The 17907-nt window shown below is 42.3% G+C and overlaps 2 protein-coding genes across 3 annotated transcripts; one reads left to right on the top strand and one right to left on the bottom strand.

Annotated features, from left to right (window-relative positions):
* Positions 1–2799: 2799 nt before the first annotated feature.
* Positions 2800–7060, bottom strand: LOC140280080 (sialidase-3-like). Of its 2 annotated transcripts, XM_072375346.1 has the most exons (4): positions 7003–7060; positions 6427–6692; positions 6100–6342; positions 2800–5989 (listed from the first exon to the last, which is right to left on the bottom strand). In XM_072375346.1, the coding sequence occupies exons 3-4, from the start codon at positions 6325–6327 to the stop codon at positions 4982–4984; spliced, it is 1236 nt and encodes a 411-aa protein (XP_072231447.1). In that variant the 5' UTR covers positions 6328–6342; positions 6427–6692; positions 7003–7060; the 3' UTR covers positions 2800–4981. The 2 variants fall into 2 exon arrangements, with proteins under 2 accessions (XP_072231447.1, XP_072231448.1); XM_072375347.1 differs by lacking the exon at positions 7003–7060 and having other exon boundaries at positions 6427–6767.
* Positions 7004–12824, top strand: xrra1 (X-ray radiation resistance associated 1). The gene is made up of 16 exons (XM_072374430.1): positions 7004–7011; positions 7083–7206; positions 7901–8071; positions 8146–8217; positions 8300–8372; positions 8458–8555; positions 8646–8794; positions 9747–9876; positions 10051–10245; positions 10326–10419; positions 10505–10623; positions 10796–10966; positions 11095–11236; positions 11352–11467; positions 11569–11674; positions 11756–12824. The coding sequence occupies exons 1-16, from the start codon at positions 7004–7006 to the stop codon at positions 11923–11925; spliced, it is 1938 nt and encodes a 645-aa protein (XP_072230531.1). The 3' UTR covers positions 11926–12824.
* Positions 12825–17907: the final 5083 nt, after the last annotated feature.

Genomic DNA, 17907 nt, shown 5'->3' with positions numbered 1-17907 from the left:
TCCACCGTGATAAAAGGTCACCTGAGGTCCAATTTAGCAAATGTATTTCCCTTTTTTTTGTTCAAACCTGATGAAAATATAGCTTCTCTGCTAATTTCTCTGGGAGGACTCTCTGTATTACTTTCACACATACTTTCACAGATGGATTTTATATGGTTCCACTTCCTGTCTTTTCTTGTTTTGTAATGTTCGGGGGAGAATTTGTCCTTGTGTGATTTCCCATGAAAACAACAGTGTTTTTAGATGAATGAAGCTGTTGTAGCTGACAGGGTTACGTTGAACTGTAAATAGGATTTCCTCTTTGGAAGTGACGTCAGATAAAAGTTAACTTAAAGTTTTCCTGAAGTACAGCTCAGTTCCACATTTTACCGTCTGCAACGAACCAAAAGAAGAGAAGAGACGACTCGGGCTGAATGTATCATGTCTGTGACTTAAAAAGAGACAAAGCTCAGAACGTATTCCAACAGGTGTTCATTTTGGTGTTTTAAGCTGTTCCACAAAAAGCATTCAGTCAAACATTTGCATTTGGCACCAGAGCCGGATCCACACAGCTAATCACAGCTGCTACAGTGAACCTTACTATTAGGGAGCCTCATACTTGGAATAAACTCTTTCTGTATATACATATATATAAAAAGCCCTCATGATTGGACTAAAAGGTTAGCTGTTCTTTCAGCTGCAGCTGCTTCTTCTTGTGGTTAAACAGTCACCACTTTGCAAACACTGCAACTTCCAACACTTGAGCTAACTGACTAGTAGATAGCATTCAGAGCATAGTACATTCCACTGAAGCTTATCAGGTTATCAGGAACCTTTTCAGAGCCTCAAACTTTAGTGTCTAACACAGAAAGAATGGGCAATGAAAGCAACAGGAAGTTCCAATGAAAGAACATGGAGATAACCGTAAAAGCTGAAGGACTGAATCACTTCTCCAAGTAGTTTTCTATGTTCCCTGCAGCTTTTCACTCTGACAGAGACACCTTGTTAGTTAATCTTTTAGTTTTCTTAGCTTCATTCAAAGTATTATCCAGTAAATTACTACCTACGACAGACTTTCTTATACAACCTTGTACAGAAACACAGAAAAGTTTCGTCATTTAAAGCCAATATATAACTGAAAATAATTAAATTTAGCACTCACTACAGAGCCATGCTGGATGTGCAGCACGTTAATTGGCATCGCCCCGGTAAAAGGCATCATGTGGCTTATGTTGCTATGAAACCTTTACAGTATTACTGGTGGACTCACAGATGTGTTACATGCACTAATGCACCTGCACGCCATCACAGAATGTGGCCTGTTAATTGTGTGCTGGCAATAGATTTAATTGTTGCAGCCATCACTTTTATTTCCTTCTACGATAAAACTGCTGAGTTTCTTTGTAACGTGTTCAATTAGTTAGTCTTTGGATAGTTTTCAAACCACTACATTTGGATTTTAGCTCTACATTTAAGCATCATCTCAGCTTTTATGAAAAACTGTGCGAAACATTCTGGGGTTTGGTTAATGATTCCTGCCATTCATCTCCCAAATAAGCTAATTTTAACAGCTAAAAACATATATCAAACTTTAAATCACAGCCCGACTAGCCTCTTGTCATTTTCACTACTTCCAAAATGCCAAAAAACCCTCTGTGTCCAGCACTGCCTGCGCTGCCGAAGGAGTGATGCCCACTGGGATGGCAGCACACACTAAACCGCACACAGGAAACATCTGTGACGCCTGGATCCTCAGGTGTCATCAGAGGTGTCAGACAGATGAAGCATATGTGCTGATAAATGCTGTCTGCCTCGCCAGCCAAGAAAGAAACCGCTTTTCATGAGGAAACAAGTCGGAGAATGTGATGAAAAACAGCTAAAAAGCACATTTTTCTCCACAAACACTGACGTAGATGTTGTTTTTCTACCTGTTGAGTGGGCAGCTAATTAAACCCCAAGCAGACTGTAGCTGCTGCTGAGAAGCTAAGGGAACACGCTGCATGCAGACGGAGAAGACAATTCAAGTCGGTAGAAACTGAGCGCAAGTGCATGGACTAAATGTGTCAAAAAAAGATCACAAAGTAGCAGCCGAGAACTGGCACAGCCCTCAGTGCCCCTACCCCACAGAACATGACGTCACCCTGCTGTTGTCCACAGCCACAACAGCATCAAATGTGCACCATCTCACAGACTAATTCCCGGTTTTAGTCCCGGCTTTAACTCACAGTGACCTGGAGTTTCAGGCTTCAATACAACCTCTTTAAATGAAAACTAAAGCATATATTATTGCCTGATTTTAAAGGTTTATGTTTTCAGCAGAAGCTACATGGAGGTCCACAATGGGAACACAAACACGTATCATTTCACTAGAATCTGCAACATTAACAGTTTTCTTATCCTCTGAGGAGTTATTTAGAATAATAATTGTGGTACCTGCAATCGAGTTATATCAACTATTCTGACTCGGTGCGTATACTCGTGGATAATGTCAAGGAAAATAAGGAATATCCACTGCTTTCGCTCCCTAAAATGCTCCTGCTTGTCCTTAATTTGGCCCGGTCTGCACATCTGCTGAATCATATTCAGCTCCCCACGGGCTGCTTTACAACAGCAAACAAAATGATGCAGCAGTAGACCTCTGTTGGCTGCTGGGGGAAGGAAAAAGGTGCAAAAGGTGTTCTTCAGAGCTGCTTTTCATGAGCCCATTCCTTCATCTCTTACTCTTTCTTGATGGGAGATTATTGTTTAACCTGCCAAGTGTGCACAGCAGTTATTAATAAATGGAAAAAAGTGGAGGAAACATGAAGAAAAGATGCGTTCGGTGATCACAGCTTACTTTTATTCTGTACTAAAATACATGTTTCATGCAGGTTTTGTCATTTTTCCACAACAGTCAACAGAAACACAATAAAAGCAGCGTAGAACCACCTTGAGGCTTTTTTTTACCTCACCGAACACGTTAAAGTCACTCCGTATCATCATTTTTATGTGGCTTTACAACAGTGAGTCCTATCTGCTGATCTGTCTTCATTCCATCATGTATGGAAAAAGAAAAAAAGCCTGCTCATAAAATCATGCTAAAGGGGAAAAAGAAGAAAATAATCAAATAATACTCTAAAGAAATCTGTGAACAGTAGAACCCAAACATTAGATCAAATGGCTGATTGAAATCAGTGCGTTAGATATGCCGGTATCAGTGTGCATGATGCTGTTGCAGCGTGCACATCGTAGCCAAGGAAACGCTGTTCGTGGCACATAAAGTACAGCAGCATGTAAACACCACTGGAAAAATGTCAGCCACTGATAACAGAACTCTTTAATGATCAGTGTCAGATTCATTAAAATGAGAAAAAGTCGTTTATTTGTTGGTTCATGTCAGGAATGACTCTTCAAACACCAGTGAGACCTTTGAGTTCCTGTAGATCCACAGGGATCTATACTGGAATGCACACATTTCACCATGCACATGGTTTCTTTAGATAAAAGTGTGACTTCCACAGCTATGCAGATGTTACCCAGCTGTATCAGTGAGGTCAGAGGAAAGCGCTGGAGCCGTTTTCACACATGAACGCCTGTGTTTTCCAGGAGAATGTGTGGAATACTTGAGTTAGAATTTCTGCTGGAGACGAGCTTTACGGCCTTAAACGTGAGGGGAAGGAGGTGGGGGGGGGGGCATCTTTCTGGAGCACCAAGGAGGCTCTGACCATGGAGAAGAGTCTCCTTGATATCAGCATGTGAACATATCCACAACACTAACAAGCCAGCGTAAATGAACATAAAGGTCAGCAGAAGAGCATGAAGCAGCAGCTCTTACCAGCATGCTCCAGAAAATTTAACGCTACATTCAAATGTTGTCGAATCCAGGGATCATATCCATGGCACTGACTGGAAAATCACTGTCACATGACTGCAGAGCATGTGAGAAAACGGCTTCAACCACACCTTTAAAGACATGAAAGGCTGGGTAACATGTAAGCATCTGGTTCCCTTAAGATCTCAGGAACAGACCAGATCTTTGCTTGACCCCGTGTGCAACTGTAAATTACTTTTGAGGATATGACCTTAAGTTACACATAAAACAAGCCTTTCATCAGTCCAAATAGTAAACCCTCTGTCTAATAGTGATGCTGACAAACTCGTGCACACATTCGTTACTTGTAGGCTGAAACATTGCAAACCCTTTGTATCCAGAAACTTTGAGAAAATCCAGCTGATCTAAAACATTGACAGGAACTAGTCAGAGAGATTTTATTAATCTATTCCAAGCTTCTCTTCGCTAACTTCCTGTAAAATCCAGAATTGAATTAAAAATCCAACTCCTCGCATACAAAGCCCTTAATGACCAAGCTCCATCAGATCCTAAAAATCTCACAGTGGCTTCATTCTCATGGTGAATGCTTTAGAAACTCAAAGATATGGATTTGTTTGGTCTCTATTGATAAGCTCAATGTCAGAGGTAAATGTTAACCCTTCCTTTCCAGCTTTATTGCCCCACTGTGACCTGCAGGCCTGTGCACTGACAGCTCGCTGCACTGCCCAGGTAGAAACAATAGAGTAAAAGGCAAATGTGAATCAGAGTATTCTAAATGTAAAGAAGAGACTGAGAAAGGAGGGACATCTGCTTTAAAAGGCCTGCAATAAAAAGAGGTAGGCTAAATGTCACTGACAGTACAATAAGATGCAGAAACGAATATGAAGTGCTAATCAAACATGCTACACACGAAGCCTGTCCTCCACAGCATGCTGAAAGACAACCACCTAACCTACCTATTAAAAATAGCTTCCTTTCTAAAATAGCCACTTGCATATCAATAATGTCAGGACTTGAATAACTTTTGTAAACACACGACTCATGCATGCATTACCATCTCTGGAATGTAACAACAGTAAACACGGACAAATGTTACTGCACGGCATATTAAGTTGGCTTTTTTTTTCTTTTTTATAGGTGCAGGAGAATATTTAAAGAGCTTTGTTAACACAGAAATAAAAGCAGCACGACTCAGCGCATCTTCTTGTCTTTCTTGCAGCCCGTCTGCATGACATCATTAAGGGAGAACGACATGAACGCAATCTGCTCGAGTTCGCTCTCTTTGCCGCACTCCATCAGGCAGGAGAACTGATCCTTGTCCACGTTGTAGGCCAGGTCTGAGTAACCGCTGGGTCCGCTGTGGATGATCCTGGGCCGGTCCCATCCCGATGAGTGCAGGGGGGACCGGTTCAAATACACGCCCATGTCGCGGCGGCACGACTTGTTGGTTGGGTGCACGAAGAGGAGCCAGGTCTGGGTGTCTGGCGACAAGAGGGAAGTGCCACAAGCTTTGCTTTCAGCATCGTCGTTGGGGACAAATTCAGGCGCGGGAAAGCCAATGATGCTGCCCTGACAACCCGAGGGCTGTTCCACGAGCTCCGGAGCCATGTGGGGCTTGTCAAAATAGACGCCGCTGTTTTCACTCAGGGCCTCACATCTGTGCCCCCCGGTGTGACGCGCGTTGCAGTAAAGATGACTTCTGCCCTCGTGGTCGATAATCTCCGCCATTTCACATTCACACGACTTCTTTTGGAGCATCTTACCGATGCGCCATGTCTGTCCAAAGTCCTCACTGTATACTGACAGTGCACGAGGGTAGACTGTAAAAGGAATGGGGAATGAACAGCATCTGTAAGGGACATAGTAGGCATACGCAGGGATGATCAGTCTGCCATTCTCGAGCTGAACCCCGTGGCCAGGACCCACGCCGAATGTGGCCCACTTGAGGGCAGCTTCTCCAATCACACTCTCTGTTAAGTCTGTCGCTTGACTCCAAGTCTGTCCATCGTCACCGCTGCTGACGCAGCAAAGACGCGTCTTGTTCTTACCTGTAAAGATCTGCTTCATCTCTGTGGTTCTCTCCCAAACACAGATGAAAAACAGAAAGAGTGTTTTGCTGTTTTTTTCATACACTGGGCAGGGGTTCATGGTGCGATGGTTTGGCAGGCATGCAGTTGAAAGCTCCTGACTGGACGACCACTGGAGAAAAAGAATACAGCTAAACGTTAAAAAAGAGAATGTAATGTTAATGGGTTTGAGTATTAAAGTGCATGCTTTAACATCAGATGATACTGAGCCGGAATAATAACCTGAACAGAGCCGTCATCTTTCAGCAATCCTCTTCTCATAACAAGGACTTTGGCGTCACGATCAGAGGACGAGGATCTTTTCTCAGCAAAGGCAAGGAAGGTGTGACTGTGCCTCAGGTAGAGGAGAGCAGGAATCCTGTATGTTATTCCGGTATTTGACTCTCTTTTAAACAAAGTTGTTTTCACTGGTTCCTCTCCGCTGCCACTCTTTGAGGACCGGTTTCCCATGGTGAATGAGGGTTCCTGAGATAGAAATATTCCTCACACATGACCATTCTTACTTTGTTTTATAATCCTGTTGCAACAACCTTTAAAGCTCATACTTACAGGTAGAGTTCACACTTCAGCAGCTCCTCAGACACAGATGAGGGCGAACAGCGTCACACATCTCTGGTGCATGCATAACACAAGCCTTAGTTTTCACTCGTCACTCCTCACCTGTGCTACCCTGAATCTAGGCATAATAGCGTCTATTTGGAAGCGAAAACAGGGACCTCTGATGTTCACGACTCTGATGCTGTGGGTTCATCAGAAACGGAGACGGCAGCGAAACAAGAGCAGCGTTATCTGTCACTTCCGTGTTCGTTTAGACGCTTCAAGGCGGAGACATCAGGGAACTTGTTCTTAACTCAGTTTTATTTAGAGTTTACTGACACTGATCACCATTATTTATTGCGCTAACTAAGTTAGGACATAACAGATTAGGGTGCTTTTAGTCGTTAGTAAGAATGAAAAATAAATAAACTCTGAACTCTTTGACGTCTCACAGATAATAATGTCAGTTAAGAACTGAAGCTAGCTAGTTTGCGAAACCAATGCTAACGTTATTTATCTTCATCTAACAAATTCTAATTCTAACTGAAACTGCACAATTAATAAAAAATAAAAAAAGTTTAAGGTTACCATGGCGGGGTAGGATTTTATCAACAACGATTCTTTGACCAGCTCTGCTCAGCGCTCTTTTCCGCTTGTCGTCGCCACAGAAACGTCGCTGCCGCCACCTGCTGGACGGGAGGAGAAGCTGTCGTCCCACACGCTGTTGCTAGGATACAGAGCGGCCTCACTCAGGATCAAATAGCGGTCGAACCGGTTCTGTTTGTCAAGACCGCAAGAAACCGCTTTTAACGTTTAACTACTTACGTGAAAAGTTATGTGGGGATAAAGGGCTTAAAAAGAAGATGACTTCGGCATCTTGGCGGGGTCAGAGTTGCCCGAACAGGAGTTTCCCAGCCGGGACATCACAGCGCGGAAGAAAAGAGGGTTGGTGAAATCAGATTAATCGAAGTATGTTTGTGTAATTATGCAAAGTCTGTCAGCCAGAATCCAAATTGCATGACAGTTCTGCTGATTCATAACACAATCGATAGATCTACGGAAACAATATCCTAATTGATCATTTTAAGATTACTTTTGGATGACGTCAGAATCAAACAACATAACTCCTTATAATAAAAACTGCATGTAGCTGCTATTATCAGGTAAGTGTTCTTTGCTGCAGTAATGCAAGAGAAGTACTATTTTCAAAGCCCTTTCAGTCTTTGAAACAACAATGAAATACAAACGTGATCAAAATTTACTGTTATACACTGAAGTTATTCATGACTACGTAATAAACCAATAAACCAGTTTAGATATGAAAAGGTATAGATATTACACTTTATTACGTAATCCTTAAACATCCCAGCTTTGAGCACAGTCGGCTGGACAAGTCATGTATAATAATCAACAACGATTGCCACTCATAGCTTGCAGCTCTTGAAAAATGTTCCCATTTTTTAATCTGCGAACAACACCTGCTCAGATGTCAGTTTTTATCTTCATCGCAGGTGCCGGTCATTGGCTTGTGGCGCACAGAAAAGCAAAGGAGCAGACCTCCAGGGCTGCCCTCAGACGAATAAAGGAGCATTTGAGGCAACGTGAGGACGAGCAGGCCGCATCTCCCTGTGGCGTCACATTGGACGGACGCTTGTTGGTAAGGAGCATCAGTCTGAATGTGACGAAGCAGAGCGGAAGCAGCCGCAGACACTTTCTCCTTTTCTTTTGCAGCTCCAGCTGCATTGTGTTGATGAGCCGCCTCAGCTCTGCTCTGTCGACGTCAGTGGGCAGAAACTGAATTCTGTAAGAACTTCCGCATTTTGCTGGTTTTATTTGGGAGGCTGTGGGCGAGCACGACTCAGGACTTTTTATTTAATGCGCACAGGTCAAGCCCGAAGACTTGAGGGTGTTTGGAAGCGTGGCTCGCATCGATGCATCCATTAACGGCCTCTCTTTAGGTGATCCTCCTCACACACTGTTATCTGCAGGCTGATTCGTTGCATCTTCTGAAAAGCATCAGACATATTTCTCGGTTTTCTACAGAGTCTTTCAGCTGTTTTGTGTCTTTGAGAGAACTCAATCTGTCTTTAAATGGGATTCGCGACATGACGTTTGATGCTTCTGATTTCTCTCATCTCGAGGTATGACTTTGATATGAAATGCAGAATCTGATCCTCCGTATCTGTTACTGCCGTCACCTTCATCTGAATAATGTATTTCAACTCCAACAGGTTTTAGATTTGTCCTTCAACAGTCTATCAGGTGAAGCTATCATCTCTCTCAGTCGGCTTCCACGACTTAAAGTCCTTCATCTGACTGGAAATCAGCTTCATCACCTTCCTCCTATCATGGGTTCTTTAAGCCATGACCACACTCAGCTGTAAGTACTTTAATTAACACAAATCAGGAATATAGGAGGACAGTTTGTTTATTCACAGCAAAAATACCTCAGACATTTGCTGGTGTTTTTCTTTGGTGTAATTTTAGTGTAATTTCACCCCAAATACAACAAGACAAAAAATAAAGTATCAAGAATCATGTATGAGGAATACAGCGATAAACTTTTTGATGAATAAAAATGCCTTAAAGTTTACAAAGGCGGGGCCCAATAGCACAAAACCTCTTCAGTAAAATAACGTGAGCTGCAGAAAACACCCTTAAATTTCATCCCAAAGGTTTAGAAATGAGAAATGATTTAAGCAGACTGTTTATACATGTGAGATTTATATATATATATATTAATATATGCTGTGTGCTAATTATGGAAATAGCCAAAAATAAACTAATCTGCAGTATAACAATCAGTATAAAAAGGCTGCACTCTGCTTTTTATGCTTGTTTTGTCGTTATTGTTTGAAAATGTCATGTTTACTTTATAGTGTGTACACATATATATATATATATATATATTATATATAGTGAGGAGATTGCAGGAAGATGAGTTTGATTGATATCTCCCCTAACTCTCCAACAGGAGCCCCTAACACACTAATGCATTCACAGTTCAATTATAATGCACTTGTTATTAATGTAGGGCTAAATTAATCTCTGAGTAGCTGCCCATGTTGCTTACATCCTTATCTGTACATTTCATAAGCACATTGGGACTTTTTTCATAACATAACTTCTTTTACAAATCCCTAAGAAAGGCCACAAACTTTAAAACAGTTTTCAAACTGACCAGAAGAGGGCGCACAAGTGCTCTGAAGTAACTGGAACCACAGATAATGCACCTGCTTTACCGTAGAGCAGAAGATGTGTGTTGAAGCTGTATGTTTCAGTGCCATGAATCCAGTGTTTTGCATATGTAATTATCTGTTTTTTCCCTTCAGGCCGACTGCAGAGGACGACAAAGGGTTCGAAGCTCTTGAAGTCCTGATGCTTGACGATAACAAACTTTCCTCCGGAGTCTTCCACAGTCTTAAAAACCTGAAGAGGTCTTATTGTGATTTGATGTTTCCCGTATGACACCTCTCACACACGCCTGTATTACAGAAATGTTTCACTGTCATTTACAGGCTTAAGTGTCTGAACCTCCAGGGGAACCGCATTACTGAAATACCACATAAGCTTGTGACAGACTCTGAAGAGAAGGGTGAACACTCAGCATCTGCTTTGCTTTTACCCCAAAAACAGAACTGCACGTCAGAGCCTGTTCAGCATCCTCACACTGATCTTTATTTACTCATTTTTGCTCCTAATGCAGCTCTTTCAGAGCCAAATCCTCACAGTGATGAGCCTTTGAAGGTAATTAAGACCTCGGAGGAGGACAGCGAGGGACCCGGTACGCTGCTACCAGAACTTCAGTTGCTCAATCTAGCCAACAACAAGGTGCGCTGTTGTGTTAAATAATGACATTTCTTTCTCTTTTTTAAACGAGCAAAGACGTCTCATCAATAGTTTGTTATCAGATTGCCACGGAAGAAGCTCTGATTGCTGCCGCCGTGTTTCCGAGGCTTCGGGAAATAGATATCCACTCGAACCCTCTGACCACACAAAGGAGAGGTGATGCCCCCTTTACTCAGTCGCACTTATTTCAAGGTGCTGCAGAAATGTAGAAATGACCCTCGTCGTCTTTGTTTGAACACAGGAGACCCTCCCTTTCTGACCTTTTACCTTCAAGAGAAACTGGGAATAAAAATAAAGCGGAAGAAGACGCAAGAGGTTCAGAAGGTTCCACTGAGGGTTTCCACTGATCCACAATGGCAGGTTGGGTGTGTTGTGCATCGCTGAAATGAACACAAAATGACCAAAGACGGCAGTTTTAGCTAATTCACAGTGGATCACACTGAAGTCATGGGCAGCTGGACAGAAAGAGACCATTCAAAGCTCCATTTGCATCCATTGTTTTGGCATTTATTTAGAAATTTCCACATCACAGGTGGAAGAAAAAATTCCAACGGTGTCAAAGAGACCATTGTGGACGAAAGCAGCTTGTCCCACTCGAACTCAGACTGACAAATGTGGAGCGAGTGTCAAGATAACGGCAGGATGTGAGGGAAAGAATTACAGCATTGTGCAGGACAACACAGAACGCTTCTTTATTACTCAGGTTTGTACACGAGTCCGGGAACAAAGGTCCCTCTGGGTCAAGAAATAAAAAAGAAAAATGACTTACGTAATTGTTTACATAAGCCCTTTGTCTCAACATTTTAAAGTATTGTGTTTCCCTTTGCGTAGGCAGAGGACGAACCTGAGCATGAATGTGAAGAAAGAGAAACCGTTGACAACAAGCAGAAATGCAGAACGAGTCCTGAACAGTCCTCATGGTCCGAGGTGCTGATGGATGCTAAAGCAAACCCTGATGTGTTGAAGTCCGTTGGTGAGGAGCGAATCTGCTTTCCCCTGCAGCAATGAGTGTTTTGTACATTCAAACGTTTGGCTGCACAGTCATCCCGTAGAGAACAGAGATGCTTATTTTTCTTCTCATTCATCAGAAATTCAAACAGCTGTTCGGATGCTGGAGCACACGCTGAGGAATCTTAATGTCTACAGAGACTCCAAACCAAAGCTTGATAGCATCCAGACAGCGTACAGAGAAAAGGCGAAAAAGGTTTGATATTTTCTCCAAACACACACCTAATGAATTCAGCTGCATCACTGCTTTCACTCCTGATAAACCGAGCAGCGTTGTCTCCTTTCTCCTGGGCGCAGATAAAGGAAATGCCACCTCTGAGACCCACAAAGCAGCGAGCTGAAAGGGTTTATGAGATGATCAAGGAAATCAAAGCGAGTTCAACAACAAAAGCAGTTTCCTTAGGTTTGCTCATGTCTTCTTTATAGAGAGTAGGACACCCATTACAACCTCACCTCCCTTAATGCAACGCTGTTTTCCACACAGGCAGTGCTGCACACAGCGTGCACTCGGAGGAATGTAAGGAGGCTCTATCGCTGCTGAGGGATATGAAGAGAAAATACAAGATGGTCCATGAGAATACAATGAAACAAGTGCGCAGCGTTGAGTGTGACCCACACGGTGCTGAGCCTCCACCTGAGCAGGTTCTCAGCTGAGCTGTGCTCCCATTTGGGCGGAATAACGCAATAAACCTCGAGTCGAAATGACTACAGCCACAAATGCTGAAGCCTTTTAGCTAACACCAACATTTCTGCGATAACCAACAGCATAACCTGCAGGTTTCATGCTATGAATGATGCTGTCTTTAACTGTAGGGTTCACAGACTGGGTGGCATCTGCAGAAATAGTGTCTCCGTGCTGCTGTGAGTCTGACGGTTTCCAGCAGCTGCACCACCACAGCTATGATAAGAATGAATGTATGTGTCCTCTGTATCAAGCAAGAATTAATTGTATGGATAAGAAGCGGACCATCTGTTGAGCAGTCAGTTTACTCTATTTGAGTGCATTTCTTTTTCCTAATATGATCTGAGTGATATGTTGGGATGCCACCTTCTTGTATCTGACTCTCTGACCAGGGAAGAAACAGAAGAGAATTGGATGATTGGTAAAAAAAAAGACTTGATTGTTCATATTTTGGCCGTCGTCCTCCTGGTATTTAGAGTTTGTATTAGGATTGTTTTTTCCAGCCTCCGACAGAAGTTACCACACTGCTTAAAAGCCATGAGCGAGCAGCTCAGCATGATTCATGCTCCACATTACTGGAAATGAACGATGAGGTCTTACTACACCAAACAAATGTAATGCCCTGTGTCAAATTACTGCAGGGTTTTAATGGTAGTTGTCTTATATTTCTGGTCATGTTCTGTTTCCATTGTTCATTCCCTGGTTGAATTCAAAGCCCCGTCGCTCATATGATTTCCATTATTCGTCTTCAGAGCAGCTTGCAGATGTGGAATGCACATTCAGCCTTAGTGGGATAAATCTGTGGGATTTTAGAGTCATATCGAGATATTTTTCTGTCTGTGTTTACTCTGTTTTTCAAAGGTTAAGCAAACTGGTTTCTGTACGCAAAAAGCAGATAGTTTAGCACCATATGCTGAACTTTATTTGATATTTAACTCTCATTTAATTAAAAGATAGTTTGACGAACCTAGTTTTTAAATAAAGAAAACATTATTTCCTTTATTTCAACACATCCACGTACAGCCATGACTTTAAATACCTTTAATGTGTTATGACAAATGAATCCTTTTAATCCTTTACAGCACCTTTATTACTTTAACGTATACGATGATGATTTTATTTACCTCTGAATAGTCCCGTTGGTTTGGTAAAGCTTCACTTTTTGGCAACAATCAGCCATTTTCTGATGGAGCACCTGGGCCTCTGCTTGTTATTTTCTCATGTTCAGCGGTTTATTTGATGGTAACGAGGACACGGTGCCAAACGAGAGACACTCTGCTGCAGAAATACTATTTTCCAGTCCACTGGAGCTCGTCCGTGTTGCCACGACATCGCATCGTATTTGGCACCACAGTGATTGAAATCTATCACATTTGGGTATTCCTGTTTTTTCCACAACACATTTTCCATCCTCTGCTTTTTCCAGGCTTGAAGGCAACTCGAGTAAAGTCCCTCTGAGGATTTGTTCAGTGATATGATGCATTTGTTTTAAAGCCAGCGCCCAGAATGCTGTTACAAGTAACTCTGAAGTGATAATGATAAGCACTTTAAGCTTCAATGGTTGCGTAAGAGCAGCTTTTTCGCGTTGGAGATCTTTGATATAACACAAAACACACAGGCGCCTTCTGTTGTGCAACAGGCTGTAATGCGTGTTCGTGTTCCAGAGTTTTTGGGCAGTGATCATCCCTGTTAATGGGTGTTATATTCCAAGCACGGTGTCAGCATTCACTGACCTCATCACAAACTTGCAAAACTCCAAAGTAACATAACAGAGGCGACTTCCCCTCATGTTCACAAGATGGGGAAGGATTGCTTAAATGCTGCTCTTTGAGCTTTTGCCACAGGTTATTTAGTGATAATCACCTTCTGTTTGTCTGTAGATGCACCAGAGCTCTGCTCCAACACTCTGAAACTGGGTGAAATGTAGATAAAAAATATAAGAAAATTAAAACAGGAACTGGGGCCCGTTTACAATCATCAACCCGAACATACCCGGAACATGCCGACTCCACACAGGAAGGCTTAAAGATCCCAGGCCTGCAGAGATGTTTCCAAATTCTCTGGATTTTCTTTTTTTTTCCAGCCTTTTGTTCCCCCGTCCCAATTTTTTTGTGCCATCAATTTCAAGAAGAGCTGATATTTTCCACCACGTAGTAAAAAGTCTCCCTTTTGTTCATAAATTGTGGATAAAATGTTGGTTTATGCACATTTTACACACTTTCCCTGCTTTTTGGAGCCATGCTACCTTTCCTGAACACTCAGGAGAAAAGCTTGTTGGGTAAAGTTCACGAGGACTTGGCAAAAATCTGTGACTGATTACTTTTATTTAGATAAAGTACGATGGCAATGAATGCAACACATCAACACTGTCAGTGAATTCAAAGTATTGAACAGGAGAAACACAGAATAGTAGCAGTGGCTAGCTTAAAAAGACCCATATTGTTCTCAAACCCTTCAACCCCAATTTATACAACAGGCTTTCTCTTGTAAATCAGTGCTCCGATGACACAGTTTGTCACGGCATCGTGTATTTTATTGTGTCTTGAGATTTCAGCATACTTGTAAAGATTCACAGTTGCTGTTCTCCTGGCCGTGCGCACGCTAAAGAGGTGAAAACAGTCTAATGATGTGACAAATCACTTCAAGACTGGAGGAAGTTTCAGTCCACCCGAGTGCAATTTATTTCCACCAAAATTGGAAAGTCACTCACTTTAATAAGCACAAATCTCGTTTTCTTCACGTTGTAGAGTGAAGCCAGTGGAAAATCATTCCTTTTTTATTTTCATTGGATGCTTCCTCACATTAACATCAACACAAAGAGGCTCACTTGTGCTTTTTCTTCCGTAACCTCCTTTGCTCTTAGCACGAAACAACCAATGAGTTGAGTTATTAACTGAAAACACATTTCTATCCACGCTCTTGGTGATATAACAAGATCTGGCTGGGGAGCAGGAAACTCTTTAAAAGCAGAAATAACAAAGGATGAGGGGAAGAAAGACACCGTCTTAAGAAGCAGATCTGTGTTTGTGTGTCTATGTTTTTCTGCATCGAACACTGCACAGTTTCACATCTGGAGCAGTCATCACAGCAATCAAAGCTGAGAAATGTTTGGGTAAGATTTGTTTGACTCTCAAATTGAGGGCCATCAGTTAAGCTTTGAGAATAACCCCGCGGAGACTCAGACACCAATTTGGCTCAGGAAGAATATAGGCCTGAATACCTCATCAACACTCCTCATTACTCAAGTGCCAAATGAGCTCACTGCAGACTGGAACTATTCATTATTTCTTTTGATGGACAATTGAACTGTAACACACTTTTCATGTAATCCTGGAAAGGCTTCACATACTCTGGCTGACATCTGAATGGAGCCCATTATTAATTACAGATCGAAACTGTGAAGTTGTTGTTGCTCCTTATTAACACTGATCTGTCTTTAACACTTTACAGCCATTAGGAGTATGTTTAAAACTCGGACATTTAGGCTCAGCTTCTCCAGGGCGAAGACTTCAGTGTCCATCACATGTATCCTGCTATTGTCCATGTTTTCATGGCAACGCATCCAATTATCAGCTAAAATGATAAGGGCCAACTCAAATAATGAGAGGGTAAGGGTGTAAAAAACAGAGCTCTTGATAGATTTCGGAAGTATTTTGATGAAGTGTAAACTCTGGGGTTCTGCTGAGCACCTTAATCAGCTATGAAAGCAAACACATCTATCAGCCTTAATTAACTTAACACAGTTTGGCTCCCTTTGAATCAAAAGACTGCCCGATAGATTTGCGATGCTTCAGTTCCTCACAAACACTGCATGCATCTGTGAGGAACTACTTTCTGCAGCACATTTAGAAATAACTCATTTTTCAGTTATTTAGCAGCCAGTCTGCACTCAACATTAACACGATCCATTTTAAAGTCTTTTAAAGAATTCTGACTGTCCCACGAAGGAAGTCACCTAAAGAGCAGCTCAAAAACAACTTTATTAGGATCACAGTTTTTGGCCAAGAAGTGCCTCCAGTTCAGGGCCGAGGCCAGAGTCCAACATTTTCTTCACTTCTCACTGGATCTGGGCTGCATGGGCAGCAGGGTGGAGTACACATACACAGAGAGCTGACCGGCTGCATGATTTATACCTACTGACTGCCCCCAGCTGTTACAATTGCCAGATCCAAGACTAAGCATGCATAGCTGAATGAGCCCGGGGGACAAATTCAAACATCCACAAATTGCAGGCCGATGGGATTTCCTTCAGAAATGACAGATAAAGATATCAAAACATTCTTTTCACGGACATCGCATGTTCGCTGAAAAAAACCTGGTAACATTTAGCGTCTGTGTTTTAATGGCCGGCATGGGAAAAGGATAATTTATTACTCATCCTGCCAATTTAAGTTGGCAGCGTCAAAGTAGAGCACCCCTCTCTCACTCTTTAGACTGGAACAACCGAGGAAGAGACTGCTGTAAACTGTCAGGTCCGGCGGCTGCTGGAAAAATCTGACAGCCTCTGTGTGAAAGTAATGAAGACAAAAGAAAGGGAAGTGTGTCATTTTACAAATATTGTTTCATCCCTTCAGCGAGAGATGAACAGAGCCGTCTGGCGCAAAGTGTGAAGGAAATACAATGGGTCATTGTCCAAAGGGAGGGGACAGAGAGCATGTCGGGAGTTCACGGAGGAGGGAAGCAATATTATTCTGAAGCGCCCACTCAGTCGACCGAATCTGCAGTTGCACACTGACTGAGTCATGGGAACCTCGGTGATAATTTGACACCTGTTGATCGAGCCGGCCTAAGGAAAGACTGCACACAGGGCCGCTGAGCTGCTGCTTTTTCAGGGCTGCCCGAGCGAGGCAGCCAAGCGACACCATCCATGGTGCGCTTATCCCAAAGTCTGCCTTGGTTTCTTTGTTTTTCCCATCAGATGGCGTCAGTTTCTCTGCCCACGTTTACATCTAACAGTCAGTCACCTGATTTCAAAACCTTAAACTCCAGAAATGTTTCTAATCAAGTCATCTGAAAGACAAAATAATAATCTGCTGCTTTTTTAGTTAATATAAAAACGGCCCAAACATCTGAAAATGAGCCATAATCCAACACTATTTTCCAAAAAGCTAATCTGCTCTTGGATGGTGAGCAGTACATCAGTATATTGCTCACATACGATTAAATCTTTGCTGGTATTACTGTAAAAAGTGGTTAATTCATCATATATTCGTGTACTTATTTTGAATTTCAAAGCTGATGTGGATCGAGGAAGATTGGACGTTTTGAGCATCTTCTGTAATGAGAAGTGTGTAACTTTGTAGAGGCAAATCTCTCTCTGTAGCCATTTCATGGAGACTTTATGAGCAGAAAACATACCATGAGACCAGTAAAAGTGAGCCATAATATTAATAAAGTTAAGTAGATGTGCCGGGGGGGCTGAGATGCAGCTTATGTGATACACTAACACAGTTTATCACAGTCAGTTTTTCTCTAAAACATGTGTGGCAGTGACTACTGTAGGTGGCTTAAAGAGTAATTACACATCTATGTGGTATAATACGATTCGAATTGATGGTTTCATACACAGGAATTTATCAGTCTTCTACTTCACATTTTACATTTTGATTGGCTTTAGCAGAAGGTCCTTTGCTCAGCTTTGTGGCACAGATCCGTACAGATGGAGAGAACGGTCATGTCAGCACACACAGACCTGAAGTTTGCCTTCAGCTCTCATCCATTATCCTGAATAACTGTAGTTTATAAGGAAATAGTTTAAAGCTCCATATGTTAGCCTTAAAGGGACAAAGAGGAGACCAGTCACTTCGGGCTTGTTGTGATGCAATGATCTGTCACAAGTCATGTGACAGTGCTGGTCCACTGTTTCTTCAACTTCTGCTTTTGATTTCCATGCCTCCAATAACGTTTAATCTCCAGTGGAAACTCAGTTTTTCCGGACTTCCAGAGCTTTTTTT

This window comes from Leuresthes tenuis, unplaced genomic scaffold (genome assembly GCF_036924035.1).
Source record: "Leuresthes tenuis unplaced genomic scaffold, fLeuTen1.0.hap1 SCAF_21, whole genome shotgun sequence".
Classification (NCBI taxonomy): domain Eukaryota; kingdom Metazoa; phylum Chordata; class Actinopteri; order Atheriniformes; family Atherinopsidae; genus Leuresthes; species Leuresthes tenuis.
The sequence above is the reverse complement of the archived record's forward strand: the minus strand, read 5'-3'. Positions and strand labels throughout refer to the sequence as shown.

Bases quoted from the DNA above. Each gene is read 5' to 3' on its own strand.
- LOC140280080 (XM_072375346.1), bottom strand. From the start codon at position 6,327: ATGGGAAACCGGTCCTCAAAGAGTGGCAGCGGAGAGGAACCAGTGAAA. The intron at 5,990-6,099 runs GTTATTATTCCG...CTTTTTCTCCAG, and splicing joins AAGATGACGGCTCTGTTCAG to TGGTCGTCCAGTCAGGAGCT.
- xrra1 (XM_072374430.1), top strand. The intron at 8,072-8,145 runs GTAAGGAGCATC...TTTCTTTTGCAG, and splicing joins CATTGGACGGACGCTTGTTG to CTCCAGCTGCATTGTGTTGA. The intron at 8,795-9,746 runs GTAAGTACTTTA...TTTTCCCTTCAG, and splicing joins AGCCATGACCACACTCAGCT to GCCGACTGCAGAGGACGACA.